The 21,602-nt window shown below is 50.3% G+C and overlaps 1 protein-coding gene and 1 long non-coding RNA gene across 8 annotated transcripts in view; one reads left to right on the plus strand and one right to left on the minus strand.

The window, feature by feature from the left end:
- The window catches only part of WT1 (WT1 transcription factor), a 50,511-nt gene extending 41,442 nt beyond the window's left edge, over nucleotides 1-9,069 (minus strand). For 2 of the 7 annotated variants that reach the window (XM_045484883.1, XM_045484882.1), the window contains exon 1: nucleotides 957-1,098. Coding sequence is in view for 5 of the 7 variants with exons in the window: in XM_045484876.1 (XP_045340832.1) it covers nucleotides 2,006-2,108; nucleotides 2,578-2,700; nucleotides 8,503-8,947 (671 nt within the window). In the remaining 2 variants the exon portion in view is untranslated. Of the gene's footprint in view, nucleotides 1-956; nucleotides 1,099-2,005; nucleotides 2,109-2,577; nucleotides 2,701-2,921; nucleotides 3,178-4,483; nucleotides 4,790-8,502 lie in introns of those variants that run through there. The other 5 variants (XM_045484876.1, XM_045484880.1, XM_045484879.1 and 2 more) reach the window with 5 other exon arrangements.
- Nucleotides 9,070-9,296: 227 nt separating this feature from the next.
- Nucleotides 9,297-21,602, plus strand: part of LOC123601546 — a 60,654-nt gene continuing 48,348 nt past the window's right edge. Inside the window, exon 1 of the long non-coding RNA XR_006714155.1 lies at nucleotides 9,297-9,640. This is a non-coding gene — a long non-coding RNA (uncharacterized LOC123601546). The remainder of the gene's footprint in view (nucleotides 9,641-21,602) is intronic.

Genomic DNA, 21,602 nt, shown 5'->3' on the forward strand with positions numbered 1-21,602 from the left:
CATCCCCACCTTCTTCACTTTCTAGGTTGCTCAGCCCCTCTGATCGTCCCCTTCCAACATCTCCCAGTCCCCAAGCCCCATGGACGTATCCCAGTGCATCTAAACGACACTCACTCCAGCAGCATCAAGGTCTTTCTCTCTGCCTGGGATAAGACACCAACCAGGAACCACGGAGGGAGGAGTGGGCTAAAGTCATTCCATGGGGAACCATTCCAACTGCGCCCCCAATGGCTACCAGAATAACAGCAATGCCACCCTGGCAACCGGCAGGAGCAGCTCCTCAAAGATGACGATGACCCTGCCACCACAATTTTGCTGGGGTGGGAGTAGGGGTGTCCACAACAGAGAATGGTTGTTGAGTTCTACACCCATTCCAGTGACTGACCCACCAAGGGGAAGCACAGAAACAGAGAGCTTGGGGCTGAACACTGGGCCCGCCGTGCCAAAGAATAGAACTCGATTCTAGCTAGTGAGAATGAAAAGGAAGACGACAAGGTGTGGTCATTCTACCTCTCTCTGTACAACCTTTGTGCATTTCTTTGCTTCCTCTCACTCAAAGAAAGAAAGAAAGACGAAAGAAGGGGAGGGGAAGGGGAAGGGGAAAGAAAGGAAAGGAAAAGAAAGGAAAAGAAAGGAAAAGAAAGAAAAAAAGAGTGATCTCGAATCCAAGATCCGATTAGGTATGCTGGATTTTCCCATCAAACGGAAAGGTTTCCGAAGTCCGTGGGTCTCAAGCATACATAATAGAAGGGGCTCGACCCTGTACTTCCACCGGATAGGGCAATCAGACCAGTTCCAGGCTCAAGTTCATAAGCACACCCGGCCTTTGGGATGCGCCGCCCGCTCGGGAACGAAGATTCCTTCCCCTCCTCCACCTGTGGGACTAGAAGTCCCCCAGGCGCGGCCATTCCCCCCACCCAATCTCCCAGGGCAGGCGCTTTTCCTTCCTTCATTACCTCACTACCTCCTTCCCTTGACGTCAGCCCCGGGTCCTCGAGCAGAGGGGGGAGGATGGAGATGCATTTGGGGGCAGTCGGTATCAGGATCCCCGTAGCACCGGGGTGGGGGGAGGGGGAGGGGCGGAATATGAGGTAATGCGCGCCCAATCCCCCGCCTCGAAGGCCGAGAGCGGCCACTTCCCTCCCCCCGCTCCACCTTCCAGCCCCGCGCGCGCCGGTGTGTGCACCAGTTACTAGGCAACGCTATCGGAGAAGCGGGATGCCGGCCAAGTTCACCCAAAGTTGAAGAATAAATTTGGGGGAGAGAAGGTGGAGGGTGGAGGGAGAGCCGGGAGAACGCACAAGGGACGGGAAAAAAGCTTGGAAGGAAAAAAAAAGCTGGTCTTCTGCCTCCCAGGAACAGGAAGGAGGGCGGGCGCGGGCTGGAGCCGTGTCCCCGGAGGACGCTGCTGCGACCCGACCGCAGCCCGGCACACAGTCCGGGTCCGGTCCCTGCCCGGAGCCTGGAGCTGGGAACCACGCCCACCGAGCGCCGCCGCAGCGGGACACTCTGGGGCACAGGGGTAGGGAGAAGGCTGCGGTCAGAGTGTACGCGCCCTCGAATTACTCCCAGAGAAGGCCGGCCCGTGTGGCTAGTGGGCGAGGAGGGGGCTGAGACGGGAGAAGACCGGAGTGCGAGTCGAGTCCATGTTTAATCTTTGGTCGCGAGCGAGTTCAAGTCCTTTAAAAGGGACTTTAAAAAATAAGGAGCCCTTTAAAAAATAACTTCTTGAAGCCCCACTCTTCTTCAGCTCAAACAGTAATCGCCCTCACTTATATTAAAACAAACAAACAAACAAACAAACAAACAACCAAGAACACCAGGAGACGAGGAAACCTACTTCTTTCAAATCAGAGCCTGGAGATCTGCTTTAATTTGCTTTAAGTAGCTAAAGGTGTCCTTTGCCTGCAGGACCCTGCATGCCCGCGGTCGGAGCTGCCCGCGTCGGACGTTCCCGCTCCCGCCGGCTCGCGCGCCCCAGACACCGTGGCGAGCGCCTTCCTACCTGCTGTAGGGCGTCCTCAGCAGAAGGGCCTGGCTGCCAGTGCAGCTGTCGGTGGGGGTGTGGCAGCCATAGACGGGGGGCGGCACAGAGTACTGCTGCTCGCCTGCGGAGAGCCGAGGAGAGCGGAGTGAGCGCGCCGCAAGGGCCCCGGGTGGGAGTGGGGACGCGCGGGGCGAGGCCGAGGGCAGGGGCTGGGACAGAGAGCATCCCCAGCTAGTCTCCTCGGCTAAACTGGGGGCAAGGGGTCTGGATGCCGGCGCGTGCCGAGAGAGGGCGTGCAGATCGTAAGGAGCTAATCAGCTTCTCACTGCACAGTCCTTTATTAGCCACTTCGTAGAACACGTAGACATATTCGTAGGCTTGTTTGAGTGGAGCTGTGCTAACATACCTGGGGGGGCGGGGCAAAACTCAATCTTTTCTTTTAAACTGAGTGAGATTGGGCTGATTATTTCTAAAAATCCCTTTAGATGTCCTCTTCTCCCTTTCCCGATTTGCTGTGGTTTGGAAATTATGGGGATGGGAGTGGCATGGAAGAAAGAGAGAAGGACCCCACCTCATTCCCGCCTGCTTACCCAGAGAGCCCTGCTGGCCCATGGGGTCCTCGTGCTTGAAAGAGTGGTTAGGGAACTGCGCCGCGTGGTGCGAGGGCGTGTGACCGTAGCTGGGCGTCCCGTCGAAGGTGACTGTGCTGTATCCTGCGAGCGCGGCGGAGAGAAGCACAGCGTCAGGGGTGAGACTGGGTCGGTGATTCTGAAGCAGAACCAGGGTAGAGAAGCGCCTGGCCCCCGTACTCGAAACCCCAGCATAGGGTGATGCCACCCCACCGGTCTCCAGAACTTTCGGCGGGGAGCCTGGTCCAAGCCCAAATGTGTGACCTCGGAGCGGCTCCCCGCCTTTTCTCAAGAAAAACCCTGACCTCCCCGCCTTTTCCAATTCATTTACGCCCTTGTCTTCTTCCACCTTGCCTTCTGCTTCTGAGCCGAACCTCGGGCAAGTGAAGTATGAAAACCGCCAACCGCTCGCCAGAGAAAGTTCTTCTTCAAAAACAAACACCGCGGCTCTTGCTCGGGGCAGCGCGGGCGAGCGAAATGAATCTGTTCGGCTGACCCCGAGCTGACTCGGAGCCGTAAATCAGGGGACCGCGCACCAACTTTCATTAATTACTCGGAGCCAGTTAAACGGCATGGGCTTTAAATGGGAAGAGTAATTACCGAGTAATGTTATCTGAAGCTGCGCGACCCTACACCACGACACCCACGGCCCTCAGGAAAGCTGGTGAGGCCCTTCCAGATGGCCCCGCCGGCCTCTGTCCTATGCCCTCCTCCTTACCCCCTCGGACCCAACTCGCGCCCAGTGCGTCCCTAACTCTACCACTGTGGGGGCCACGTTCCTTGCGCTCCAGGCGGGGAAGGGCGCTTGTTTTAGAGTGTGCCGGACTGTACCTCCGTTTCCCTTCATGGCAGTGCCCGGGCCCCCTGCTACAGTTTCCCTGCGGAAAAACTAAGGGCAACTGTGTTCTTCCCCAACTCCCCGAAGGCTGGGTTAAAAAAAAAAAAAAAAAAAAAAAAAAGTCTTGATTAGTGTCTTGATTGAAAAATGTAATCTCTTTCTGTAATTGTTATTAAATTGCTTTAAATCTATTCCTCACCAGCTTTTGGGAAACTGTTGCCATCTCTGGGGAAAAAGCATCCTCCAGCTAAGATAAAGATCAGTCCTGGAACCCTGAACAGACTGACTAGTGGGATTCCCTCCTTCTATACACGCAGTCCCCAAGAGTCTCAGGACTGAGGGTCCAGGACAGGAGGTGAATGAGATCTGCCCTGACGCTCACAAGGCCTTCATGCAGGGCCACAGTGCCGGCCCACCCCCACCCAGTCCCTGCACTGGATCTCTAAACTCCATTCAATTTCCGGGGAGTGGGTGGGTGAAAAGGCCCCTCACCCCCTACTCTTGCCCCAGGCGTGACAGAGGCTCTGTGACAAGTGTCTGTGAAGACTTAGAATGGAAAGAGGAAGGAGACCATTACCCCAATCTTTGAAACATAACCCCCCAAAGAAAAACAAAAACCCAGCCTCTCCTACCCACACCGGGCAGTGTTACGTGTTGGAGTGGAGTGGGGAAGAGGGTGGGTACAGGTCCCAATTACCGGATTGTACTAGGCAGGCCAAGTCTCGCACACTGCTTGGTGCCACAAGTTGACAACTTAAGAAGCTTTTATAATTTGCATGACCTCAGAGTCCTCAATCTATCGCCTGCTAAGTAGGCAAAGATAACCCCCCGCCCCATTAGCTGTCAGGGCTGGGTGAGAACCTTGGGCTTCCTTTTGGGAGCAAAGGCACAGCCCTGATTGAGGCCTGTCAGCTTAGGAACGAAATTTGGCTCTCAGTGCCACATTTTGCAGAAAAAAGGCTGAATTTTGAAAGAAAACTTTTTAAACAGGAGAAACAGAAGCCGCAAAGAAATTGTCCCTAGACAAACCCTTCTCCATTTCTGAACTGATGAGTAGAAGCTGTGGCCCAGGGCACGGTGCTGTTCTTGAAGGCGGGCTCCGCCAACTGTGGGATTGCAGGCTGCAGCTCCCGCACCCGCCGCGTCGGCTCCGCGTCCAGCGAGGTTCCCAAGGCCCCCCACCTTACAGGACACGAAGACCCGGGGACAAAGGCCAGCCTCCAACCCCCTCCCTCAAGACCCCCCAGAGGGGCCGAGGCGAAAGCGTCAGCGGAGGGGAGGGAGGGCTCTTTTAATTAGAAGCTTATCCGACGCGGGAGTGATTAGATCGCGCTGTCCTGGGGCCTCGTGCTGGTCTAGGCGTTGAGAGCATGGGGGCGGGGACCTAGGGAGGGACAGTTGTTGGCGAAAAAGGGCAGCGTATTCAAAGGCTCCTTGTACATGCCCGAGAGGGAGAGGCTCTAATCGGCCAAGGTAGCGCTTTTCCCACGGTTAGTCCGTGCTAGGGAATGGAGTGCAACCTTGACCGCAAGGAGAGGCGAGACACGCTCTGCACGTCTTTTCCCTGCTCGAGGCATTGGAGGAACCCAGGAACCGCCTGGCCGCCGGGCCTCCTGAGAGCTGAGGGGTAGAATGGAGGCTCAGTTAGGAAGGGGGTCAGAAGGCTGGAAATGATGACTCCATAGCTGTGGCAGAATAGGGGAAAATCTGTCCCCCAACGAAATACTCAAGTGACTCAAAGAGAAGTGCCCTTGGCCCTTCTCTAGAGCTGGTCTCTACACTGACCCTAGGGTGGCTTGGTGATGCCCCCTGCGCATTAAGTCTGAGACTACCCCAGTCCTCACTCCACTACTGACTGCCCTTACAAACCATGAGCCCTCACGCCCAGACCACTATTAATTAGTTCAGTGCCCATCCAACGGAGCAAAGGAAATCCATCTCAACAGAGGGGCCAAGATCCCTGGAAAAGGAGGTAGAAGTAACCTAATATGGTCTGGGTTCGAGTCCCAGCTCTGCCACAGAGGGACCTCTTGCACACATAATCTCTTAGAGCCTAGATTTTGTCATCCAGAAATAAGCAACTTCTCCGTCAGGCTGTGAGATATTTAAAAGATGCACTCTGGGGGCGCCTGGGTGGCGCAGTCGGTTAAGCGTCCGACTTCAGCCAGGTCACGATCTCGCGGTCCGTGAGTTCGAGCCCCGCGTCGGGCTCTGGGCTGATGGCTCGGAGCCTGGAGCCTGTTTCCGATTCTGTGTCTCCCTCTCTCTCTGCCCCTCCCCCGTTCATACTCTGTCTCTCTCTCTCTGTCCCAAAAATAAATAAACGTTGAAAAAAAATTAAAAAAAAATAAAAATAAAAAATAAAAGATGCACTCTGTCTTAATACTTCCCAGTGCCTTGCACAGAGTAGAGGCTCAACAAATGTTTGCCGAGTTAATGTTTATGATATTAGGAAACCACCTATACTATTTAAGAAATTATAAAAAAAAAAAAAAACGGGGAGGTGATGGTATGATCCCTTGGAGGGGGGGGCGGGAGAGGGTGCCAATTGTCCTCTCGTGTGGGCCGCGGCAAGGCTGCCTTACCTAGGAACGGGGATTCAGAGTCTTGACTCCTCTCTGCTGGAGTTTGGCCTGGGTCAGCTGATGGCCATTCCCATACTTTAGGGAAGGAGCTGATGCCCCTGATTCTCCCAACACACACACACACCGCCAGGCCCTGCATTCCTGGGGGGAGCCACAGGAACACCAGAAATCAAGAGGATAAATCTAGAATCTCAGGGTTCCCAAGGCCAGGGCTGAGCAGCTTCTGACATTCCCACCCCAGCTCCCAGCTGCCCAGTAAGTCCCAACAGCCAGCCAAGCATGACCCGTTTTACATTTTCAATGCAAGAAAAACCTAAGTTCACAGACAGGAACCTCCTTACAGGTTGTGGTACATGTCTGGGGGTGGCTCTCCACTGGGTTTTCCCAGAGTTGAGAAGAGAACTCCACCTGCCAATCCTGGTCCCAACTCCCAAGACTTTTATCTCTTCAGCGGCTGGGCCTACCTACTAGACAGGAATTCAGACGTTTCCCTTAAATGTAGTGCCTGCTGGCTAAGAAGCCCACAGTCTCACCGCCCCCCAACCCTATGCTAACCTGATGGGATCCCAGGCACCAGACCTGCCTATAGAAGGGGTCCAAACAAAGTGAGAGAGCCCTGGTTCCAAAAGTCATCACAGAATCTAGATGAACTCAAATAAATGATAACAGCATGGTAGTATTTTGAGCCCCAGAAATAGACCAAATGGCTTCTCAGACTCTGCAAAGAGCACACATCCACACACAGACTCACATCACACCCCTGCCTGCCAGTCTTGTGGGTTTCTGGTCCAGTCAATTTTAGGTGGTCTCCTGCCTTCTGAATTTAGAACCCCAAGTCAGAGGAAAGTTGGATTTCTGCTCCAGTGGCACAGAACTTCAGGTGAGGCCCAGCCCCCAAGTTGCCCATTTCAGCTTTCCTCTTACAGATGGGGAAACTGAGACCTGGAGATTTGCAAACGGTAACAACCTGCTAATTAGAGGTGACACGATCAGAGAACACAAGCCTCTGAATCGACACCGACTTGTTCCAACATCCCTTGGGGCGAATCAAGAACTTCACTTAGAAAGACCTTGAGTGGAGGGGCCCCCCGTGAGCCTGCCTGCGGTTGCTCCTCAAAACACAGATCCCAGATTCCCTGAACGAAGAGGGGAAGACGGTTTCGATTTCACCAGGGCTTCTGGCGAGCCAGGTGCTCCAGGCTGGGTTAAGTTAGGAACGGCCTGAAGATACTCCTTTAGAAGTTGCAGGAATCTTCGGGAAGCATAGAGCCCTTCAGTGCCTTGAAAGCCCTGGCACCTCTTGCAAACTGTCCGCGCTCTACTTCTCCCATCCCACGCATTCCAGAAGCATCCCAGTCCCTAAGCTAGCGGGAAATTTTGTTCCAGCAAAACCCTCCGCCATTGAATTCGCAAGGCGTTTCCTAAAACAGTGAATCAACTCAAATTGATATAGTTTCTCACACAGCACAGAAGTCCAATTAGGATAAATTTGTAAAACAAACTACAGGGGCTCGGCACGATTTGTTCCACGCTAGTTCCTGAGGGGAGTAGGTGTGCGGGCGCCAGAGAGGGATGAGAAAACTATTGGCTGTGTCCCTATGTGTACACCGACTGAAGTGGGCAAGTAAATTGTTCTTGTTCTAACTCCCATGCTTTGCAAAAATCTTTCCTCATCTGAGCCCCGAGTTTAACGACAAGAAGGAGGCAAGGCGCGCTGAAAGGAGGGCCTGTGCTTGGGCCCTACGGTAGGGAGGACCCGGTCCCACACAGCTTGGAATAGGATAAACAAGAGTTCTCTTCCAGCCCTGGAGCCCTCATGGACGTCGCCTGAGCTGGACGCCAGGAGACATCTGCTTCTTATACTACCATAGGGACACGGTTCCAGGAAAGCCACTGTTTACTTGCTAGCGGATTCCTTGCCTCGTTCTTTGCTCCGTGATACTTATCACACGTCTAATGTGTGCCATCACCGTATTAGGGGCTGGAGCGGCTCCTGACATTTTGGCTCAGGGTAGGAACACCTGCACACCCGGTGCTGGTCCCTCAATTTAAAAGCTAAAAAGGTCCAGTGCCTCCTAACAGTTTGGTGGTGCCTTGAATCACAAAACACCTTCCTGAGACAGCGCCAGACACCACACCCGTTCCCCCTTCCCACTCCCACAGAGACTCTAAGTCCCGGAATCTCCCGGGGTGCAAGGGGCTCCAGATGACCTCCAGGCTCTCGAGAACCAGTCCGGCTCCTGGTTCAGGAGGATGTCGGGGGCCTATGCCGGCACATACTCCCTCTCCCTCTCCCGGGCCTCCTCTCCCTTAGCCGCTGCTTCCGCTACCCACACAGTCCTTGGGGAGGCAGCCGGGTAAGCGCTGGGGTCAGGGAAGGGGTAGGACAGGGGAGTGCCAGCGCGGGACGGTAGCCCCGGCGCCACCACCCCGCGTATAGGGGGCGCTCCCCGGCCTGCTTACCCTGGTTGCGAATAGCCGGCTGGCTCTCGAGGCAGCTGGGCAGGTAGGGCGCATTGGGGAACATCCTGGCCTGGCTGGAGGACGCCTGGCTGGGCGGAGGAGGACCGAAGGGTCCGTAGCGACAGGCTCCAGCTGTGCCGGTGAACTGGCCGGAGAAATGCACGGTGAAGGCGCTCAAGCACTGCTCCTCATGCGGCTCCGCGCCGCCCCAGCTCGGCTCTTGTTTGATGAAGGAGTGAGGCGGCGGCGGCGGCGGGGGTGGCGGCGGCGCCGGCGGCGGCGCGGGTCCGCCCAAGGAACCGTAAGCCGAGGCGCCCGGGGGTGCAAAATCCAGCACTGGCGCCCACTGCGCGGCGCCGCTCACGGGCAGGGCGCAGCCACCCCCGCCACCCAGCGAGGGTACCGCTGGCAGCAGTGCATTCAGGTCCCGCACGTCAGAGCCCATTTGCTGCGGCTCAGCCCCGGACGCCCCGCCGCTCCTTCGGCCTTGCAGATGCTGGGCACTGGACTCGGCCGCTCCTAACTTGCCCCAGATGCCACCCGGGCCCCGGAGCCCCGGCTGTTCGGGCTGCGGAAAGCACCCTGGCCCGGAGCGGAGCGAGTGAGAAGACGCCGGCTCCGGGGCACACGTGGAAGCCGGTTCCTGCGGCAGAAGGAAGTCCAGGATCGCGGCAAGGAGGCAGCGGGGCCCCGGCTCCTGGGCTGCCGTCCCGGCTCTGGGTGGGTGGGTGACTGAATGAGTGGGAGGGAGGGCGGGAAAGGGGGAGCGGACTGGCGGTCGGGTTGCGGAGAGCCCCCGGGTGTGGGCGCTGCCTTGAACTCCTTACCCCAGCTGCCTGGCTGCCCCCAGCTTCCCAAAGCTCAAATAAGAGGGGCCGGCGGCGGGGGAGGAGGAGGAGCCAGGAGCCTCGGCAGTTTCATTCACACCGCAGCCCAAGCCTGGCCGGGCGGCGCGCGCGGCTCGGCGGGGGCGCCCTCGCGGCGGGGGTGGGGGCGGGCCTGAGGGAGCCTACCTCTAGGAAACACCCTCCTCTCCTACCCGCCACGCGCTCCCAGCTGGCCTGTGGGACACAGCCCTCCCCCCACCTCCCCTTCTCGGCCTTCTCAAGTGTGGGCGCCTCTGGGAGAGCCTCTCCAGGTGAGCAGTGAATGTCCCCACTACGTCCATTTGTGATGGGGGGGGGGGGGCGGGCGGGATGGGGTTGTTAATGTGAGAGGGCGGGCTCAAGGGAGGGGCAGGTGAGCTCCCAGACGGTGGGAACTTCAGGAAAGCACGGAAAACTTTCCCGGGCTTCAGAGAGGCGAATTCCTTCGTTCTACGCCCGCAAGCCCGGCTCTTGCTTCGTTTATAGAGCCGCCGGGCAGGAGTGGTGGCCGTAATCTCAGGTTCACTGGGGTGGGGGTGACACCTTGTGGGTTCCAGAGGCCAGACTCAAGGTGAACGTGGGTGACTTGGGGGGCGGGGTGCATCAGCTGTGATAAACGGCATGTTTCGATCGTTTGGTAGTTGGTTAACTTGGTGACATTTGCGCCCAGAGGAGGGCAGTTGCCGCCTGCCTAAAAATCGGTGCCAGCGGCACTTAATCTTCCTTTCCAGTGAACAGCGGCTAGTCTGGGAGGGAAGAATACCCTTAGGGAAACACCCAGAGCCTGCACATATTCTGACTGGAGAATCTCAGAGCCCGTTTTGGAGGGTGAGGGGTGGGAAGGATTCGAAGACAAGCACGCGGGGAGAGGTTGGATCCTAGAGTTAATCCCACCTAGCTCGGCCTCTGCTCACGGTCAAGAGTACCATTCTGGATAAGCAGTAACTGATAAGAAGGCGCAAACCGGCTAGGAGGACCACGAAGGAAAGCACACAGTGGCCCACAGTCGGTGGCAGCGTTCGCGTGGTTTGGAGCTCTGAGATCCGGGCATCGCCGCAACAGACTCCTCCCTCCAACCAGTCACTCTTTGGGAGCCCCGCGCCTCAGGGCAGGTGTTTGGGGTTTTGTTTTGTTTTGTTTTGTTTTTGGTTCTTCCAGAACAGTCAGGATTTAAGGGGATGCAGACCCTAAGCAAGGGGAAGCGCTGGGAACCCGGGTTGGAGTGCGTTTCGGGGCACGTGGAAAAGCCCGGGAGAGGCAGGGGGTAGCGGCGACGGCGCAACCTGGAACCGCCTGGAGCGCGGGCGGGCAGCGGCCGGTTGCCGCCAGGCCTCTTATTCCAGGCTGGCCGCGGATAGGGCCCGCAGCTCCAGCGAAGCGACAACCAAGGTAGCCGCAGTTTTACAAAGAAACAGAACGTTTTAAAAAGCTTTGACTTACTCTCCCTTTCTTGCTCTTTGCTTTTAATCTGCACTGAGTAAAACGAAGGAAGTGGGAGTTGCGTTAGCACGCTCAGGGCCCACACGCCAAACAAAATTCCCTCCTCTTGGGGTCGCTAGTCCTAGAGGCACAGGAGACGGTGAGGGCAAAGGTCGGGCACAGGCGCTACCGGGTTGTTCCCCAGGCCACCTACGAGGTCCTGCACCCCTCTCTGCGCTACTTTAGTGCTTGACTGTGCTTGTTTCCACTCAGAAGCTTTATGTATTTTTAAAGAAATGAAAAGGCTCTGGAGACCATCTCTTCCTCCCCCTACACTCTGTGGATTGTCCACCACGCTCCCACAAGTGCCATCTCTAAACCTGCAGCTGGGCTGAGGGCTAGGCAGAGGGCAAGGACGTTTGGTCCTTTTGGTGCAGAAAGGCCCCGCGAGACGAAACTTCTCAGGCCATTTTGCCCTTAGAATGCCCCAGACCCCTGTCTCATACTTCCCACTTTTATTTCTACTTCGAAGGAATTTTTCTTAACTAGGACTCACTCAGGCGCCACGAGGGAAGGAAAGCCCTTTATGAAAAGTCAGGGATTTTCATTTGCAAACGAAAAGATCCAGGTTGTTTCTCTTTCACGCAACATTGCAAAGTTTTTTGGTGGGTACTTGGGGGGAGGTGGTTTGAACGGGAGATTTTGTGCTTTTGAATCCCAGATAGGGCAGAAGTGCTTAATTCCCTGCCTTTATGTTTTGCAGAAGAAGTTCACCGGTGGGGTGGGGTGGAGAGGAAAGGGGGGGCCGAGAAAATTTAGGACTCCTCTCTCCACCGCCATTTGTTGTCTGAGATTCCTAGAGGGAGAGAGGAACCGTAGTGCGATCCCCGCTTCAATCCTGGGGTGCCTCCTTACCCCGATTTAGTAGTCCGAAGGAGTGGGAGGAGTTCCCTGCAACCCGCGGGGTCAAGAAGTAAGTGCTGTGCGTCCGGATCCGCTCGAAGTCGGAGGGCCTCACCCCAGAGGGCCTCACTCGAATGCCCCCTGCCCATCCCCACGCCCGGAAGCCCTGGAGCGCCTGAGCCACCTCTGGGGAACCAGCCAACTGAGGTCCCACTTCCTCCGTTGGGTAACGTTCTCTGCGGGAGCTCGGCGGTTAACCGCGCAGCTGCGCCCGCTACGCTGGCCTCGGCACCCTGAGCCTGCCGGAGGGAGAGACAGACAGTCTGGCCGGGAGGAACGTCCACTCTGTAGCCCGCCCCCGCATGTAGGCGCTGTCCTGCACCTCCGGAGCTCGAGGCCCAAGGAAATGAGGGCTGCGTAGACCTGGCCGCGCACTTCTCTCATCCACGTTCCCACTCAACGTCAGCGCTGAGACCTGTGGCACAGAGGAGCTGGTCTGAATCACCGTTTGGCAGAGATGGAAGTTCAACTCCCCGTCTACAGAGAAGTAAACTGAGGCCCAGGCAGCGGAGGAAAGGCAGCTGTGGAGCTCAGTGGTTAAGAGCAAGGAACTGGTGGTAGGAGAACGGAACCTCAGGTCCACCAGGTAACAGCTGTGTAACCCTGGATGAGTTCCACAGCCTCTCTGAGGCTTAGTTTTCTTATTGATCAAAGGGGAGAGTGGAATCCTAGCGTCCACCTCATGGGGTCATAAGGATTAGACAGGAGGATAGTGTTGGTTTATGCGTCCAATAAACGTTACAATTTTGTCACTATTCTTGTTTAAGGATGCGTAGCAAGATAGTGGCAAAGCCGAGCTTAAACCCAGGTCGCTCAACGTCTAGCTCGGGGCTTTACCCCCACGACCCCTCTGCCTCCCTAGAGCAAATGGAATGAGGAGTAAAGAAAGGAGGGGGAGAGAGAAGCTGACAATCCATATGGCTTTGGTACGTTGGTAAAACGCATCCTGGCCTGGAAAGTGCTTAATTATTGCAAGATCAAAAAAATCGCTGCTGAGTGGGAGGGGGTACTGAGGACCTCTAAACCCCCCACTTTGACCTGGGCTCTGACCAAGAGCCGGGCCCGGCGGAGCAGCCGCGGCCCCAGGGGGCAGCGCATACTCCCAGGCTGCGCTCCGGGCGTCACCCCGCGGCCGCCGACAACTGAATAAACACACCGAAGCACTGCGATCTGTCAAGGGCTGGGGCCGCAGACGCCGAAGAGGAGTGGCTCGACCGCCAGCCGCCCCAAGGAACTGGCGCTGGGTTAGCATCTCGCGCAGGAGCTAGAGCCGGGAGCTCCGAGCGCAGGACGGGCAGCCTTACCGGCTGCTCCTCTCCACCCTGAAGACTCCAACTCTTAGGTATCTGCTTACCCCCGGCCTCCCGGCAGGCGCTTAAGCCCGTTTCCAGCCCGGTGCTGGCGGTAGAAACCCCAGCTTCATTTCTTTAAATTAAAAAAAAAAAAAAAAAAAAAGTCAAGGAGGGACTTTTGTCGGAGTCCACCTTCCCCTTGCCCTCCACCCTGGTCTCTCCTCTGCTCCTTTGAAAAAATAACCCGATGTTTTTGAACAACCACTCGTCTACAGTTCAGACTCCGTTCTCTGACCCAGTTTGGTGTTCAGGACCGGCGAGAACCACCACCTGGGCCTTGCAAAAATATCCCCTCTCCCCCAGCGTGCAGTTCTTGGAATCGCCAGAGTTACCCGTCTGTTCTGATGCCACCGCGAGATGATGGTCCCCAAGCTCCCAGAGTCCCCATTGGAAGGATTCCGCAGCGCTGCCTCTATTATTATACCGTAAATCTTTTTAAATTCTGGAACTAATTATATAGAGGATATGTCTCAATTTGTTCTGCATTAATGCCACAGTGGGGATGGAGGCCGGGCCGTGGCCAGAGCAGATACGTAGGCCCATGAAATTGATGAACTGAGAGTTGCTCGCAGTCCTCAGCGCACCATCTGGAATTCTAGTCTGAGGTTACAATTAGAACTCCTGACCCCAGATTCAACTTTGCAAACAACAGGGGAAAAAATGGGGAAAAGAAAAAAAAAAAAAAAAAACCCAACTTATTCTGCACCTGTAAAAAAAAAAAAAAAATCTCCACACAATCTTAAAATCTTCCCAGCTTAGAAGATTCTTTCCAAGTATTCTTTTGTGTTTTTTTTTAACCTATAAAAGATAATGGAATATATTTTATAGACTGGATTTTATCTTATCCCTTTCCTTCTCCCGGCTGCACTCAGTTTAATAGTTGTCAGGGCTTTTTTTCCCCCGTGTTTTTCCTAAGTGTTGGATTTAATTATATGGGACCAAAATATATACCTCAGTAAATTAGCTTGCTAAATATTCTGTCATTTTGTGATTCTGCCTTTGAGAAGCAGCTTAATTACAGAAATCTATCTAGATCTAGGAACTTGACTTGCTCCAGCTAAACTGTAATCAGAGATTTTATTTGTGTTTAATTTTATTTGTGTTCTAAATCGGTTAGGCCAATTTCTTCCTTCTTTCTTTAGTAACATGCTGCTTTATTTTCCTCTCGCTTTGACCCTCTGAAGAAAATGAAGGACCAGGCAGTACTGGGGAATCTGTTAAATTTATTAGCATAAATGCTTAGACAAAATGAGATATAAATCATTCAGTGTATTAAGCCATAAAGTATCCCAATGAAGTCAGTGCCTCACAAGGGTCCTGGTGTATAAATGTTCATATAAAACAAAGTATCAGTATTATCTTTCAAACTGAATATATGCCGTAAAAATATCCAAATGTTGAGTAAGGAATATGGGGGCAATGGCAGGGCAGGAAGGGTATGTTCTTCAGAGCAGCCTGTTAGCGCTGTGGTGGCTTGAAAAGTGAGGCAGAAAGGAAAAAATCTCCACAGTCTGCATTAGTAATACTCAGTAGACAATTTTTGAAGAAAGGTATGCAGGATAGATTCGAAGAGAAGACAAGAAATAAGGAAAGAAGAGATGAATAGAGAGCAAAACATTGCTATCTGTAGAATGCTTCCCCCCCCCCCCCCCCCCCCGCCCCGAAGGTCAATTTAGCTTTAAAAAAAAAAATCTACTCAGAAAAGGCACTGACTCTTCATACAGATAACGGATGAGCCATTAGTGAAGAGCCACCTGGGCCTTCGTCTGTGAACCCGGATATGTAGCTGGTCGGCAGGAGAAGGATGTGTATTCACTAGAAGTGGACTGGGAGAAGAGGGGTGGAGGGGTGAGGAAGGGGAGTTGTCAGAATTCCTAGCAGAGGTTTACCAAGACAAAAAAATCTGACAATGTTTAAGGAGCAATGGCTTGCAAAGCTCATAATCACAGCTCTCTGTAAATTTTGGCAAACCAAGGCTTTCTTTGCCTTTTAGAAATGATTGTTCCAAAGCTTTCTCCCTCTCTCTCTCTCTCTCTCTCTCTCTCATCAAGGAGTTTACCAGAGAAAGGGAATAGTCCCCCTTTTTTCAGCAGGGACATCTCAGCTTTTGCGTGCTATCAGTTCATTCACTATGGGGCAAACTATTTACTGGCACTTTCGTTGTGCCAAGCATTGTGGCAGGGACCGGAAAGACAGGAGTAAGAGGACAGGCTCTACTCTGCTCACACAGAGGTTACATTCCAGTAGGGATGACAGAAAAATTACACGCAAACAAGGCAGATGCTTTCAGATAGGGATAACTGCTAGGAAGGAACAAGGAGATTTTCTAGACTAGAGGACTAAAAGTAAGACAGGGATGGGAACAAATATACTCCTGCTTCTTCCCATCTTTTACCTGCACTGCCCTATCTTAATGTGTTTGTTAGTATCCTACCTTACTGTCGAGGGGCAAGAAGGGCTTGAAGGATTTGGAATGTTTGCTCTGGACAGATCTCTGCCTATCAGGGGGCTGGACTTATGGAATCAGGAGGGTGGCAGTTTCTATAGGGCTGGATTAAAATCACCACCACCAGCTGAGTGTGAAAGTTACCTGTGCAACACTCCATTTTCTCCTCTTCAAGATAAAAACAACAGCACCTATTCAAGTTGAGAGAACTGGATGAGGAAAGGCATGTAAATTTCCTAGTTCATGGAGAGCACTCTATAAATGGTGACTGTTACCTGTATTCATATAGACTCTGTTTTCCTTTGCTTCTAATTAGTTGGTAAGTTCTACACTTAGTATCAATATTGGTGTGAGTTAAGAAAATCTGCACTGTTGTTGGATCAGGGAGAAGGGCAGGAAGAGAAGCCCTTTGCTAACAAGTCTGACCTTAAGCAAAGTGGTTGCCACCTTAAAGTGAATTGAAATCATTCTGTCCTACAGCCAGGCCTGAAACAGGAAATATATGACTTCTGCTTCAAAATCAAGCTTAGATTCATTCCTTTCAGTACAGAAGGCTATATAGGTCAGCATCAGCTTGAAAAGTTTAGGATTGTACTGTTCCTTACAGCCACATTTCAGATATACAGTGTGGTCCAGAATAAAGAATCCTGGGCTAGGTATAAAATTACCTTGGCTTGGGGTGCCTGGGTGGCTCCATTGGTTGAACATCTGACTCTTGATTTCCTCTCAGGTCATGATCCCAGGGTTGTGGGATTGAGCCCTGTGTAGGGCTCCATGCTGAGTGTGGAACCTGCTTAGGATTCTCTCTTTCTTTCCTTCTGCCTCTCTCTCAAATTAAAAACAAACAAACAAACAAACACCTGGGCTCAAATCCTGTTTCTGCCAATAACCCAATGGCCATGGCCTTGGGGAAATAGCTTAAGCTCTTGATTTTTTCAATACCCTTATCTGTAAAATGAGGATGCTTGTAAGAATGAAATAAAGCAAACAGAGTGATTTAAAAACTGCAAAATGCTAAGCAACACACACAGAGAAACATCAAGACCACTTGTAACATGGGAACTAACCAGGGCAAGAAATGCTACAGGGCGCTGGAGAGTATATCACTTTCTCTCCTGTTTCTCTGTTTGTAAAGTGGGCATAGTACCTTTCTCACAGGACTGTTGCAAGAATTAAATGAGACATATGTAACTACCTGGCATAGAGTGGTTGCTACCTAAATGCTGCTGTTACTATTATTGTTATCTTTCTCTGGCCATTCTCCTTGCTCCCAGAGCTGAGCTTTACGTTTTCACACTGATAGTTTTTTTACTGTGGCAGTATGAAATAGTATAAAGAGCAGGGCTTAGAGATCAGATGGCTCTGATCATCTCTTTATTCTTTGTTGTCCCTGAGGCTTAAGGTTCATAACTGTAAAAACGGAGCTAATGATACATTCATTTCACAGAGCTGTTTTGAGAACAGATTAACACAATGCTTGTCAAGTGCCTGCGTGGTGCTTGGCATGTAGTCAGAAATCAATAAATGGTAGTTCTTAAATTTTTAGTTTGTTTAATCAGAGAATATTAATTTACTTCAAAAAACAGATCAGCCACCAAGAACTTGAATTACAGCATGATTCTGAGCACACACAGAAAAAAAGTCCCATCTTCTTTTAAATTCACCTGTACCACATTGAAATCTCACTCCACATAGGAAAGACTTTGCAGTCAAGGCATTGGCAATGACTTTCCTTTTTGACTATGAGTCCTTTAGGTAATAAGTTAGAATCCCATTTATTTTCTCTGAGTTTCTTTGCAGAATGTCCAGCATATATCAAGAACTTTAGTGATCTCATGTTTTTCAAAATAAGCAGAAAACTGTTTCCAGCCAATGAAGAGAAAAAAAAATGGTTTGACTCTCTTCCTGGAGTTGCCACATAGCTTTTATTAATAGCTCTGTAAACAGGCTTGAACATAGTATCAGCTGGCCGCTTAAGATATTACAAAAGTTTATGAGAAGTTGCTTAGGCAAAACAAGATAGAGTCATTAGAAATCTGATACTGGTCAATAGTGCCTTTATTCCAAGTCTCCATAAATCACACACAAATGAAACTTCTATTGTGATCACTGTTCCAGATCTAAAGGATCTCCCTCTCCCTTTTAGTAGAAATTAAATACATTTAAGAAAGCCCAAGATTTTTTTCTCTCCCGATACAGTGGCTAATTACAAAATTTCCTAAGAGGTAATAAATATTAAACTCTAATCAACAGTTGTGACACACAATGAATGATAAACACATAACTTTGATTCTCTATTTAGGGCATATGTTTATCTTTAATTATCCCCAACCTGAGAATGGAATAACTGTTGTTCTCTGTTATGTTTATTATTTATTTCTAGAGTGACACCACATTTTTATCTTACCCCAAACAGTCTCAGGTTAAGCTGTTGTCCAGCTTAATCATTAATTGCTCTCTTTTTACTTCCCAAAGTGTCCTGGTTGGTAAGGACTCCACTTGCTTAAAATTTTATTTTATAAAAAAGACAGATTCGAGAAAGCAATCAGAACAAAAGTGAAAGACAAGAGTTAATTGTGGCTAGTGAGGAGAACAAAAAGTTGGATTAATATTAGAAATCAAAGGATGAAGATAATTACTGTAATTGAGCATAAAACTTAGTTCTGAGCTTCCCAACAGCCAAGTCAAAAAAGGAAAATAAAACTAGTTACACATCTCCCATTATGAAATAGTAAGAAGAAACCCAGTTTTTTCAGAAAAGATAAAATTTTCTAGTACTAAACTCTGACAGAAACTTAGCTTACTGGCCTTTCTCTAAGGGTCATCAGATAATGGTTAGTGACTTCAACAATAACGTTTCAAAAGATGCAGAGACATTCTCTGGTGGCTTCTCATTTCAATCCAATGGTGCAGTAACAAAATTATAGTTCTTTAAAAAATCAAACAAACAAAAAAACCCAAGCTTTTTCTAAAAAGAAAGAGGCAGTAGTGTAATTCCTTTTTATAGTTTTCTGAGTCTGGCCTGATTCAAACTAACCTAATGCATTAATTTTCAGAAACTGCCAACTGATAATTAAAAAAAAAAAAAAAACACCTTTTGTTCATTAATCATCAAATAAATTTCAATGTGAACCAAAACATTGCTAAGAACCTGACCCTTGTTCTCTTTGTGATCTGATTTGGGGAGAGCCCTAGGGCAGTAGTAGCTCTTAACTGGGGTGATTTTCTACCTCCCCCTGCGCAGGGCATCTGGTAAAGTCTGGAGACAGTGTGATTGTCTCGACTTGGTGGAGGTAGGAAGGCGGATGGTACTGGCATCTAGAGGCCAGGGGTGCTGCTAAACACTCTAAACAGTCCCCCCCACCACAAAGAATTATCGTGCCTAAAATGTCAGCAGTGCTGAGGTTGAGGAATTCTGCTTGAGAAGAGACCATCATTTCTAGCTGGGGTAAAAAGAAGCTTCATGGAGGAGGGGCCCTTGAGCTAGGTTCTCCCACCCCATTCCAGTGGAGCTGGAGGGTGCCTCTCCCCAGCCTCAATAAATGGTGGGAACAAAAACAGGCAGGTGAGAAAAGGCAAGGCATGTTGTAGGGATGCCTTCCACAAAGGCAACTGTGGGTTAACTAATTTAGCCAGAAAAGAGGGAGAATCTATGTGAAGCAATAAGAGAGAAAGCCAGAGAGTACACGTGAATTTAGGGCAAAGAGTTTCTCTTCTGATGTTATGCTCCAAGATCCCTAAACATTGCTAGTGTTACTGTGTTTTTTTTTTTTAAACCACACAAATCAAAAGCAGCATAAACTTTTATGTTCACAAAGATCATCTTTGGAATACCTACTTGTGCTGTATATATATGGATAAGTACATGTTTTTTTCTACTCCCCTACATCATTTTTCACCACTTACATAGTAGGGATTCCTTCGAACTCCGTTTTATATCACATTAAATTAAAAAAAAATTAGTGCCTACTTAAAAATACAACTACCAAGGCACAGAAAATTCTGAACCACTGCTGTAATTAATAGAACATTGTAGGAATCACCATTAAGAAATATTATTCTGACCTAGTTCTCCATGTCACGCTGCAGACTGCCCTTTTCTTGAATCATGGAATGCTTTGTGAGAAAGGACTGCAAAGCTGGGTCCCTCGGTATTAGCCATCTCACCCCTCAAAGTTCAGCCAGAAGTGGGACAAAACCCTCTTCACCATGTTGACATGTTTACTTCTGGGGGAGGAAAATATTACTGTTGCCCAATTCGGTTTTCCATTCCATTCACTTGCCTGGGAACATATGTTTTATTCTTTCCTTTGATGATTTACAAATAAATTAGCATGATCCACTAAGGTCTGCCAACATGTATGCGTTACTGGAGAAATCTGAGATGTTGAAAAATGACTGTAATTTATTGTATCCCGATACTTTCTTCTTACAGACCAAATAAATAGCATCAGTTAGTTTATATACCTGACATATTTATTGCAGTAGTCCCGCGAGCACTTCCCATAGTCATGTGTTCTCACACATTGTTTTCACGAATTGTGTTTTGAAAGAAGTCTAGGGAAATTCAGGCTAGAGAAACAAGATGTTATCTTTTGGAAAGGATGAGCCCACTCTTGGAAGAGGATAATCCATTCAGAGCTTTCGAAAGCCGATGTCCTCCAGTGGGTGTGATAAATCCACAGGATCTGAATCCAGTATTTTGCACTAGGACCTTGAAATCAGCAGGAACAATTTAGTTGTGCTCCAGATAAACACAGTGTGTTGTTGTTGTTATTATTATTATTATTATTAGATAAACACGAACATCTGTTAGGGCAAAATTGGCCTATTTCCTTAAGGCAATTGCATTCACTGAACACAGTTCTAGTTACGTCTGTCTTAAGTGGATCTGAGATGAGTGCAAAATGCCAAAGCTGCTCCTTGATCATCTATCTCTGTGTTTGAAATACAGATATAAAAAATAGAAAAATTCACCTGTCATCTCAGATGGGTCACGTGCTTGGAGACCCCCATGGAGACTAGAGTTCCCTCCTGAATTCCATCAATAGAACCATTTTCTTTTCTTTTTTTTTTTTTTTCAACGTTTATTTATTTTTGGGACAGAGGGAGAGCATGAATGGGGGAGGGGCAGAGAGAGAGGGAGACACAGAATCGGAAACAGGCTCCAGGCTCTGAGCCATCAGCCCAGAGCCTGACACGGGGCTCGAACTCCCGGACCGCGAGATCGTGACCTGGCTGAAGTCGGACGCTTAACCGACTGCGCCACCCAGGCGCCCCAATAGAACCATCTTCAAAAGACAAGTATATTTGAGATAGCTGGGCTTCTTCACTTTTAACTAAATGTTGGGCATGCTTTAAGTAATTTGGGGGAGGCGGAGCAGCAGGAGGATTCTAAATAGTTTCTAAGAAATTCTCGATCATCTCCTTTTCCTAATTCAATATGCTACCTTCCCAGGTAACACTCACTTCACACAGGATATGTAAGGTAATTTTTCTCTGGGTTGAAACAGCAGGGGTGCCTGGCTGAGTGTCTGACTTCGGCCTCAGGTCATGATCTCATGGTTTGTGGGTTCGAGCCCCGCGTCAGGCTGTGTGCTGACAGCTTGGAGCCTGGACCCTGCTTCACATTCTGTGTGTCCCTCTCTCTCTGCCCCTCTCCCACTTGTGCTCTGTCTCTATCTCAAAAATAAATAAAATAATTTTTTAATTAAAAAAAAAAAAGAAACAGCAGTTTGCAGCAGGTTACCACTGCAAGGCACTTTTATAAAAATAAAATGTTTATTTTTCAGATAAAACATTATATGACTTGCCCCAGATTACCCTGCTAGTTAGTGGCAGAGCTCTCCCTAAGGTCAGGCCCATGGGAGGCAAGATCCATCCTTCTGTCACAGCATTCATTGTTCACACTTACGGAGTACATATCGCAGTCCCGATAATCAAACAGGAGGCACCCAGTCCTTGCTCTCAACTTGTTCTGTCTGGCTGTGCTGTAGGACTTGGTCACTATTGAAACAGGGTGTGGAAGCTCCACTGTAAGAAATATCCTTGTTA

Source organism: Leopardus geoffroyi, chromosome D1 (genome assembly GCF_018350155.1).
Source record: "Leopardus geoffroyi isolate Oge1 chromosome D1, O.geoffroyi_Oge1_pat1.0, whole genome shotgun sequence".
In the NCBI taxonomy this organism is placed as follows: Eukaryota; Metazoa; Chordata; class Mammalia; order Carnivora; family Felidae; genus Leopardus; species Leopardus geoffroyi.